Genomic DNA, 10,521 nt, shown 5'->3' on the forward strand with positions numbered 1-10,521 from the left:
TTATGAACAGAACCGGAGACAAAGGGCAGCCCTGGCGGAGCCCATCACCCACCGGGAACGAGTCCGACTTATTGCCGGCAATGCGAACCAAGCTCTTGCAACGGTTGTATAGGGATCGAATGGCCCGTAGCAATGGGCCAGACACCCCATATTCCCGCAACACCTCCCACAGGACACCCCGAGGGACACGGTCGAATGCCTTCTCCAAGTCCACAAAACACATGTAGACTGGTTGGGCAAACTCCCATGCACCCTCAAGTATCCTGGAGAGGATAAAGAGCTGGTCCAGTGTTCCGCGACCAGGACAAAAACCGCATTGTTCCTCCTGTATCCGAGGTTCGACTAACGGACGAACTCTCCTTTCCAGCACCCTGGCATAGACTTTCCCAGGGAGGCTGAGGAGTGTGATCCCCCTGTAGTTGGAACACACCCTCCGGTCCCCCTTCTTAAAGATGGGGACCACCACCCTGGTCTGCCAGGCCACAGGTACTGCCCCTGATCTCCACGCAACATTGCAGAGGCGTGTCAACCAGGACAGCCCTGTCAAGAAATGTTCGTTATGTTCGGTTAACCTTCAGTGGAAATCAACCATCACAGGTGGTCATGAAGATGGATTGTGATTCAGTGAATCCACGATCACCTCAGACCGCGGCACACGGCCCTGTATTTGCTCAGTAATAGTTCACAGCCTCGTTCAGGCTTCTGATGTGTGCAGAGTTCTGCTGCGACTCTTCATCAATCCAGTGTTACACCACGTTTACTTGAGACTAGCATATTACCACAAAATCTACCTTTCACCAGCCCTTGTTTACATAAAGTACACTCTGTTTTTGAGCGGAAATAAAATGAGACAATAAAATATTTAAATGTTTAGATTATTTTGACTATCTGACTGCAGAGTGCTGTATGTTGAACTTTAGTGAGAATTTTTTTTGTTTTGTTTGTTTTCAAGCGTTTATAAATTTTAAATGGCAGCACATAATCACACCTGTGGTCCTCAGGGGTCAAAAATGTCCCCATCTGGTTTGATTGATAATTAATATGAAGTGGATTTTTCCCCACTTTTAATTAAAACTTAATTCAAACATTTTGACACAATTTCTCTTTTCCATTTCAAATTTAAGTCTGATAAAACCTCATAAAAATGAATTTTTTCTTTGTTTTCGGGTAAAAAATAAATTAAATCATCAGTTATCGTGAGGATCGTTTCTCAACCAGAGTCGGCTGCTTTAACAGATGATCACGGACGGGTTTATGTCAACGTTAATTTAGAAAGCTGTTTTTAAACTACTTCAAGTTTTTTACTGGCAGCACATAATCACACCTGTTGTCCTCAGGGGTCCAAAATGACCCCGTCTCGTTTGAGTGTTTATATTTATCATTGCCTGACAGTTTTCTATATTTTGGCATGGTAGGAACACCAGGGCATGAGTCTGAGTGAAGGCAAACTTTCATGAGGACAAAGGCGTGTCCATATTTGACCCAAGTGCAGGAGGAAGCTCAGGTTTATTCCTCTGCACTGGTCCCATCATGGACAGCATTCTTTCTGCAGTTGCAGGCCAAGGGGCATATACAGTAAACAAGCTGTTACAGGTGATTGTTTTCTTTTGGAAACCTGCAATGTTAGGGACAACTCGTGTCCTGACTGCAGGACAGACGGTTTGCCATCGCACACGAGCATGTTCCATGTACAGCTGGACCTGCATCACATGCTGCCCATGTTTTTGTCTCAAAGTTCCCTGGTTTACTTGGATGTTCTGTTGGAGGGGACAGAGTCCTTTGAAGGGGACTTGGTGCTCATACAGTCACATCAGTACCAGGATCTTACATCACAGCAGGAGGAACACCCACTTGTGTTTCAAGTCAAGTCAACACCAACACACATCATACACCTCAAATGGGAGCACGTTTGTGTCATGAACGACGATCATCTATTGTGTCTTTATCAAGAAATTATGTCCTTTTTGTGCTTCTATGATTAATCTTGTGTCAGCATGAAAACTTCTCTACCAGACTCAGGATGTCATAAACTGGCCGTAGCGACTCTACTGGATGCACGGCAGTAAGAATCAACACACCCACATATGCCTACAGCTGCATTCGGTCCATTTTTCTTCCTCTCTTGTTGTCCCTCCTTGTTCGTCATTGAGTTGGCTGTAGAGCAGGTCATCTGCTAATTGGATGGTTGTTGGTTCAATCTCTGTGTGCTCTAGTCTGGAGTTCTTACCAAGGTGTCCTTGGGCAAGTTACTGAACCCCAACTTGGTCTCTGATGCATCCATTGGCATGTGAACGTTAAAAAGCAGAATACAAGCAGAATACACTGTGTATAATGCTTTCAGTACTCGAGTAGAAAAGCCACTGAAGGAGTATGGGACCTGGCACATGTGCTTGGACTGTGGTAGATCATCTTTCTCTGAGGCACATGAGAGAGTCATGCATCGTCTGTCACTGGGAAGGTTAGAAGACCAGATCAGTGTTTCCTCACGTTACTGCAAATATTCCTCTGTCTCAGCTGATTCCTCTTTCCTGCTTGATTCTTTGTCTTCATCATAATTGAAATGGATGATGTGTAGTCCTCTGACCTCTTCTATTTCAGTTTCACATTCTGAAAATTCAAGAAACTTCAAGAAGCCCAGTCACTTTCTCTCCAAGCTCCTCAGACTACCATGTCCTGGATGCCTGAGAACCTACTTGAACATAGTTCAGATTCTTCATCACTTTTCTTCACTTCATAGCCTTCTTCCACTTCTGCAGGTGGCTGATGTGCTTTTTCAGAGAAAGGGTAGCATGTGCTCTAAATATTGACAATATTTTCTATATCTTCTAACCCTGGATCTTCCTGAACATTGATTCTCCCTCCTCATTATACTAGGACAGCGGTCCCCAACCCCCGGGCCTCGGACCGGTACCGGGCCGCGAGAGTTGAGGCTCACGTGTGAAATGTCTGGTTTTCAGGGTTTTTATCAGTTTCCAGCGTGATTTTGTTATCGTTTTTATCGTTTACGCGGTTTTCCTGGGTCTTTTCACGTGTGTTATGAATAAATCTTCTTTTCGGTACTGGTTTTATTTTGTTGTATTTATCCGCGACACCTTAAAGGCCGGGCCGTGAAAACATTGTCGGCCATAAACCGGCCTGTAGCGCAAAAGAGGTTGGAGACCGCTGACCTAGAGGACAATATGTGCTTTGTCCTACTGCTCATTGCTTTGCACAACATGGTAAAAAAATTAGCTCACAAGCCTCCAGAGCAGTGGAGGCCTGTGAGCTGCTTTCTGTGTACGTAGGGTCGACCTTACAATACGAAGCACCTTGATGCGACTGTTGTGATTCGGCGCTGTGTAAATACCGTTGAATGTGGAGCGCCTGCCTCCTCTTTGTGCTGCCTGTTGTGGTGGTTATGACCGTTGCTTGACCCCACACATCAGTGATCTGAGATGTTTGACAGCAGTGTGTGAAAATGTGGCCCTTTGCAACACTTTGTGGACGTTTTTGTCCCCAAGGACAACAGACGTTATAAAGTCCAATAAAACCCCATAAATACATCAAATTACTTCAAACTTATTCCAATCATGCACAGCATAGTACTGAACAACTTGTTTTCAGACCATTTGATTAATAAAAACACATTTTTGATAGCAGAAGATTTCTTTAGAGGACAAAAATGTCCCAAGGACAACACAAGGGTAACAGCAGGTATTTGGTTTGCTCTTCTTATAGGAAAACAGGTGATGCAGGTGATGCAGGTTGAGCGCTGCAGAGCAGCTGTTGACTGTGGTGCAGCAGTTTGCAGACAGACACGGACACGTGAACCTTTAAACCCACAGTTTTTTATTTGGATTCTAAAAACTCGATATCGACATGATTGACAACATAACCCGGCTCAGAAGGTCGTTTCTAATTTAATAAAAAACAACAAATAAATAAAAGTGATTATGTCATATTGTTGGGGCGATGCAGCCGTTGAGAGATGAGTAAACGAGAGTGAAAAAGGTGAGCCGGGGCTGACCCGAGGACGCAGCGAGCGTTCTGTTCCTCACCCAAACCATCAGGTTGTTTGACCTTTGACCGTGAGGAGCCTGCAGACGTTTATAGGTTTCATCATGCTCGCACCGCTAATACCAGCAAATCCTACTGAAATGAACTGAGCATCAGAATATTAAGCAAGAAGACGGCAACCAAACAGACTGGATACGAAAAAAAAAAAAAAGGATTTTATTAGAATAATTTATTCACAGGATCAGCGTCAATCAGTATGAATATTTCTACGTGTTTGTTATCGTCAATCTCACAACGATGCACCAGGAACACCTGACCTCTGACCTTTGTTAGTCCACATCGTCCCGTCGCTGTGGGCGAGCAGCGCGGTGAAGAGGCTTCCCCTTCCACTCTACTGTTAATGGTTCATGTTTAAGGACAACTGTGTTTACACAAAGAAAAAAGACACTAAGGGTGTACATTTGCAAGAAGCATTAGTCACATTAATACAGAAACAAATGGCACGTTGAATTCCTAATTTCAAAATAAAGTGGTGCTTGAGGAACTTTACTGAGGAGACAAGTTAAATAAATTACTAGCATAAACATTACATACAAATCTGGAGTAGTATGTACAAAAGAGTTATCAGCACAAAAGCCTGTGTTCAAAGACAGCAGGAGGACATAATTTACAGAGCAGGGTTCGGGTGCTCGTGGAGGACAGACACAGATGTTTGAAACCTCCGCCCGCGCTCCCAGGGCCACGCCGCTCGTGCTGCATCGTTCACGTCTAAACACAACAGCGTGGAAACTCGCGAGCAGCGCTCACACACGCCTGTGTGACCTTCACCACCCCGCCGTCGTCGGAGGAAACGACAGTATTTCACTTACAGCTCTTACGGTCTCGTGTCTGCTGACGTTTTAAATTTGGAACTTCTGCCAACAACAACATGGAGAAAAAGTTGTGGTCTTTTAACAATGTTCAGTTGAATCGGTCCTGGCGTACGCCACACGAGTCATTTCAAAGCCTGCACCTGCAGGCGGCGATGTCACCGCGTCTGCATTTACCTGCTTCGCTCAGTCGTAGCGGAGGAAGCTCGATACGTAAACTAGGATGGGAATCAGAGAACAAAGCGACTCATGGCGAAACGAGACCATTTGAGCGGTTAAAGAAATACGGAGTTTTCCTCTCCCACACTCGGTGTGCCTCTACACACCGGGGTCTCCTCCCCGTTTCATACAGCAGTGCCTGTCCTTCAGAGTGTGAATGTTAGCGCACAGCGTAGTGAGGGTCCTCTGTAAACACTGTCGGCGACGAGTCCACCGACACTCTCAACACCTGCTGGGCTCTTTGATCTCTGCGAGCGGTTCATGGCGTTCGCAGTGTGTCGTTGCCACACGTGGAGGAGCGCTGACCTCCTCCTGGAACAAATTTGAGATTTTTAAAAAGCAAAAACAAAAAAAACTGAAAGGAAATCCTTCATGAACCGCTGACGAGCCCCCTCGTTGCAGCCGCTTCCTCTTGAACTTCCTTTGAACGCGCCGTGAGCGCTGCGTCGGGCAGTGGAAGGCAAAGAGGAAGAACGTCTGCCGACCGACGAGCCGTCGGACCCTCGAAGTCTGAACGAGGCCGGGCCGACTGCAGCTCCTCCGTCATTCCTCCCCCGAGTGTGCGGCCGGGCAGTGAGGTTAGTAGGAGGGGAGGAGGGCGGTTTACAGGGCTGGAAGGATCTTCATGCTGCAGCTACGACAGCGACTTTGTGGTTTTTTCTTTTCATAACAAAAACATGGAAACGTTCAACACAGAACAGAGCACGGTGGTCACAGGCTCCTCCCTTCGCCGCTCGCCTCTACGCGTCTGACAGGCAGCTCTGAACACTGTCCATCCACAGCTGTGCGTTCAGGCTGTCCTGGGCACAGAAGTTGTACACTCGTTTGGTCGTCTTGAGCTGAAAGAAGCAGAGAGACGAATCAGGATCGTTAAACATAGACTGATAACAGCGGGGTCTCGTTCGTGCACGGACTCAGAAAGGCTGCAGGAGCAGGGGGAGGGGCTCTCTGCAGTCGGCGCTCAGCTCGCTGCTATAACCTACAGTTTCATGTAATGCTGAAACTAAGGCCAAGAAGAGAATCGTCTCTGACTCTTTAGCCTTGAAAGCCTCCTGGGAGGAGTGTGTGTCTGTTTAAACTACTGTGTGTGCACCAGCACTTAGGGAGGGTGTGGTCTCTGCCTCCCCATGAACGCTACGGGGGAGCTTCAGCCAATCCAGGCTCACTTCCTGTCAGAAACGATCCTGGAGCAACGCGGCGAGGGAGCTCACTCACATCAAAGAAGGCTTTCTCGTCAATGTTTTTTGGCGCTCCCATGGTGGGCGTTCCCGCGGTGACAGACTCCACCTCAGCCAGATCGATCACTCCTTTGCACTCCTTGTCCTGCCTGCTCTCGTAGTATCTGAGCTGCAGAGGGAGGGAGAGAGGCGCCATTAAACCAGCAACGGTCTCCTGGAGACAAAGCCTCCTCTGCTCCGTCTTACCTGGTGTTTGGTCTTATCCAGCACAAACCACCGCGGTTTCCATGGTTTCAACAACGCCCCTCTCTTGAAGAGAATGCCTTCAAAACTCCTGGAGGCCAAAACACAAGTAGAGACATGCTTGAGCTGTTCTCTGCCACCACTACGCTGCACAGTTTATCTACAGGCCTGTGACACGGCAGCAGAGCTGGGAGGAGTCGCTGCTCAGTACGACGCCCCGCTGGCAGGTACAGACCTGTTCTCGCTCTCGCTGCTCTGGAACTGGCTGTAGAGGGTGCTGGTGCTCGGCCGACCGGGGACGGGCGTAGACGTGGCGCTGGCTTCGCAGTCCAGAGCCAGGTTGATGGAGGATCCTACACCGCTCTCCTGCAGGTAAACGCCCTGAGAACGCCGCTGATGGCTCAGGTTGGATGACATCAGCAGGGAGCTGGAGAAGGAAGGCTGCAGAGGCAGAAAACATCAGTGCACACACGCTGAGCTACCTGTGCGTGCGTCTGTGTGCGTGCGTGTGTGTGTGTGCGTGTGTCTGTGCGTGTGTGTGTGTGCGTGTCTGTGTGTGTGTGTCTGTGTGTGTGTGCGTGCGTCTGTGTGCGTGCGTGTGTGTGTGTGCGTGCGTGTGTCTGTGTGTGTGTCTGTGTGTGCGTGCGTCTGTGTGCGTGTGTGTGTGTGCGTGTCTGTGTGTGTGTGTCTGTGTGTGTGTGCGTGCGTCTGTGTGCGTGCGTGTGTGTGTGTGCGTGCGTGTGTCTGTGTGTGTGTCTGTGTGTGCGTGCGTCTGTGTGCGTGCGTCTGTGTGTGTGCGTGTGTGTGTCTGTGCGTGTGTGTCTGTGTGTGTCTGTGTGTGTGTCTGTGTGTGCGTGCGTCTGTGTGCGTGCGTGTGTGTCTGTGCGTGTGTGTGTCTGTGCGTGTGTCTGTGTGTGTGTCTGTGCGTGTGTGTCTGTGTGTGTGTCTGTGCGTGTGTCTGTGTCTGTGTGTGTGTCTGTGTCTGTGCGTGTGTCTGTGCGTGTGTCTGTGCGTGTGTGTCTGTGCGTGTGTCTGTGCGTGTGTCTGTGCGTGTGTGTCTGTGTGTGTGTCTGTGTCTGTGCGTGTGTGTCTGTGTGTGTGTCTGTGCGTGTGTCTGTGCGTGTGTGTCTGTGCGTGTGTCTGTGCGTGTGTCTGTGCGTGTGTGTCTGTGCGTGTGTGTCTGTGCGTGTGTGTCTGTGTCTGTGCGTGTGTCTGTGCGTGTGTGTCTGTGCGTGTGTCTGTGTGTGTGTGTGTGTGTCTGTGCGTGTGTGTGTGTGTGTGTGTCTGTGCGTGTGTGTCTGTGTGTGTGTGTGTCTGTGCGTGTGTCTGTGTGTGTGTCTGTGCGTGTGTGTCTCTGTGTGTGTGTGTGTGTGTGTGTCTGTGTGTGTGTGTGTGTGTCTGTGCGCGTGTGTGTGCGTGTGTGTCTGTGCGTGTGTGTCTGTGTGTGTGTGTGTCTGTGCGTGTGTCTGTGTGTGTGTCTGTGCGTGTGTGTCTCTGTGTGTGTGTGTGTGTGTGTGTCTGTGTCTGTGTGTGTGTCTGTGCGTGTGTGTCTGTGCGTGTGTCTGTGCGTGTGTCTGTGCGTGTGTGTCTGTGTGTGTGTCTGTGTGTGTGCGCGTGTGTCTGTGTGTGTCTGTGTCTGTGTCTGTGTCTGTGTGTGTGTCTGTGTGTGTGTGTGTGCGTGTAGGATGAAAGCCTGGCTCAACCACATACAGCAGGGTTAAAGCTGCAGTGAGTGTTAGCACCCTGCAGGGTCGACACCGGCTCGTGTGCTTGTTGGCCCACCTTGCTCTCCAGCTTGGTCTCCGTCCTCTGCGTGGTCTTGATTTTATCCCACGTGTCCTTCCACTTGTCTGTCGCCTGGCCGAGCTCGGCCTCCAGGCTCTGCAGGTCCTGCAGCAGCTTGGTGATGGCGTCGGGCACCACCTTGGTCAGGTTGTCGTAACACGGCCACACAATGTGGCGTTGAGATTTAGGCCCGCTGGTGTCGGGTTTCTCCGCCGTCTCTTCGGCCGCGCGCTCCTGCCGGCCCCTCAGCTCCCAGTCGTAGGACGGCCCCTCGGACAGCGTCTCCTCCGTGTAGAAGTCCCACACCTTCAGGTTGGAGATGAAGGTGTACGGCCTCAGCACCTGGAACACGCAGCGCCTTCGTTAAGCACGAGTTTGTGTTTCGGGCGCAGCAGGCTGTGCTCGTGTTCTCACCTCGTCGTCTTCAGGAGAGAACATGTAGTTGTAGAAGACGGGCGTTTTCTTGTTCAGTCGGTCGATGTAGTCCCACACAGACTTGCACACCTGAGGGTTTTTCCTCTCGCCTTTCTCCTCGTACAGCACTCCTACACACACGGATCATGGTTACACTAACAACCTCCTTCGAGCGTGGAATCAACACGGGCTCCGTTTGTACTCACCCAGCTCGATGCGCTCGTAGTCCGAGTCGAGCAGGAAGGTGCGGAAGCGGTTGGAGACGTAGTGGTAGGCCAGGAACTTCAGGTAGTACTGACTGAACTCAAACTCCATGGGGAACTGGAGGTGGATCTGAGGGTGGAGGCACACAAACACATGCCGTGTTAATTAAAGGTCTGCTCTGAATCGTGTCTCAGCGCTGCAGCTGCTCCGTACGTGCAGCAGCCACCAGTGCAAACAGGAACAGCTCTGACCTCTGACCTTGTGGCAAACGCAATCAGAGGAAGGAGAACAGAAGCCTGCTGCGTGTCACATCACATCTAATTAATCAGGATGATTCTAGGACAGTAAATCTGCTGCTGCTCTACACGCTGCCTCACAGTCCGAACACGTGGCAGCGGCGGTGAGAGCAAAGTGCCGGTCCTTGATGATGGATAAACAATCAGCTGTTGTACCTGGTGCACACAGTCGAGGAACTGCAGGAAGATGGGGGTGAAGCCGCTGCTCTGGCTGCCCAGTGTCTGAGCTCCTCTGTGGCTGAAGCGGTGGCCAAACGACAGCCACTCCTTCTCCACCAGGAGCCGGAAACCATCGAATGTCCTGTAGTAGGGATCAGAGAGCAGCTGCACCAGGGACACCACCTGCAGAGAGATGCAGCATCACACACTCTGCCCCCTCGCAGCTCGCTCTAACAAAACCAAGCAGCCAGCATCTGTCAGACCTGCGTGGTGACGTCCCAGCCGTCCTCCAGGCTGACCATGACTGACGAGCCCGTGTCCAGGAGCTCCACCACCAGCACCGACACCTGCAGCACCCTGTGGAGCTGAACGCACACACGCAGTCAGCACAAATAAGAGCCGCGTGGACGAGAATCAGCTGAGAAACACAAAGCGCGACGTACCAGCGCCATCCACTCGGACTCCTCCAGGCAGCGCAGGAAGCTCATGTTGGGGTCGGAGGTCGAGGAGCTCGGCACGCAGGCTTTCATCAGCTTCTTGAAGCTGTTCTTCACCTGCCGCACGTCGCACACCTCGATGGGGACCACCTCCCACTGCTGGAACGAGTCCTGCTTCCCTCCCTGAGGACAACACGGTTATTGTTGAAGACACCAAAGCACATTTGTTTTCTGCCCTCTTCCCCCTCGAGCTGCGAGCAACACGTTAATGTAGCGGCCAACACCTGTGTCAGCCTCAGGGTTTATGTCCTGCGTGTACGTGCTGACTGTTAGCGTGACAGAATGACGGCTCTGCTGAGGTTGTTTTTCCTCTCGGTGAGCGAACAAACCTCAGAGGTTTCTGACTGCAGTTTAGCTCCAGAGTGGATCTGCAGTGTCAGTTTGAAGCTCGCAGGGGTTACTGTGCATGTGTCAGAGTACTGCTGACACCCAGAGTCTCAGCTACAGGCAGGTTGTAACCCAGCGCTTTGTATTTGTATTTATGAGTTGTCAGAGTCGTGCCAGCTAGCTTCAGCTCTTAGTGTAGGGACTTACCTTGAGCTGAGCTTTGTCCCCGATGATGTAGAGGTACGCCTTCTGCTGGCGGAGGAACATCGCCTCGCTCGGCCCCCCGTTGGGCTGTGGAGACTCTTTCCCAGCCAGACGTGTCCCCACATCTGGG

General features: G+C 50.7%; 1 protein-coding gene and 1 long non-coding RNA gene across 5 annotated transcripts in view; both read right to left on the reverse strand.

Annotated features, from left to right (window-relative positions):
• Positions 1 to 1,934: 1,934 nt before the first annotated feature.
• Positions 1,935 to 3,197, reverse strand: LOC146649043 (uncharacterized). Its single transcript, XR_014908341.1, has 2 exons — positions 3,168 to 3,197; positions 1,935 to 2,870 (listed from the first exon to the last, which is right to left on the reverse strand). It is a non-coding gene; the product is annotated as an uncharacterized LOC146649043 (long non-coding RNA).
• Positions 3,198 to 3,807: 610 nt separating this feature from the next.
• sbf1 (SET binding factor 1) overlaps positions 3,808 to 10,521 on the reverse strand; it is a 56,666-nt gene continuing 49,952 nt past the window's right edge. For all 4 annotated transcript variants that reach the window (XM_085387640.1, XM_085387639.1, XM_085387638.1 and 1 more), the window contains 11 exons: positions 10,395 to 10,521; positions 9,807 to 9,983; positions 9,627 to 9,728; positions 9,361 to 9,546; positions 8,911 to 9,037; positions 8,705 to 8,835; positions 8,288 to 8,632; positions 6,741 to 6,946; positions 6,509 to 6,596; positions 6,300 to 6,431; positions 3,808 to 5,923 (listed from right to left, as the gene is read on the reverse strand). The exon at positions 10,395 to 10,521 is cut by the window's right edge and continues 46 nt beyond it. In XM_085387640.1, coding sequence (XP_085243766.1) covers positions 5,825 to 5,923; positions 6,300 to 6,431; positions 6,509 to 6,596; positions 6,741 to 6,946; positions 8,288 to 8,632; positions 8,705 to 8,835; positions 8,911 to 9,037; positions 9,361 to 9,546; positions 9,627 to 9,728; positions 9,807 to 9,983; positions 10,395 to 10,521 — 1,720 coding nt within the window. In that variant the 3' untranslated portion in view covers positions 3,808 to 5,824. The remainder of the gene's footprint in view (positions 5,924 to 6,299; positions 6,432 to 6,508; positions 6,597 to 6,740; positions 6,947 to 8,287; positions 8,633 to 8,704; positions 8,836 to 8,910; positions 9,038 to 9,360; positions 9,547 to 9,626; positions 9,729 to 9,806; positions 9,984 to 10,394) is intronic.

The sequence above is a fragment of the Rhamphochromis longiceps genome, linkage group LG17 (assembly GCF_057381845.1).
Source record: "Rhamphochromis longiceps isolate RC_006_pf linkage group LG17, R_longiceps_female_GT1.1, whole genome shotgun sequence".
Classification (NCBI taxonomy): Eukaryota; Metazoa; Chordata; class Actinopteri; order Cichliformes; family Cichlidae; genus Rhamphochromis; species Rhamphochromis longiceps.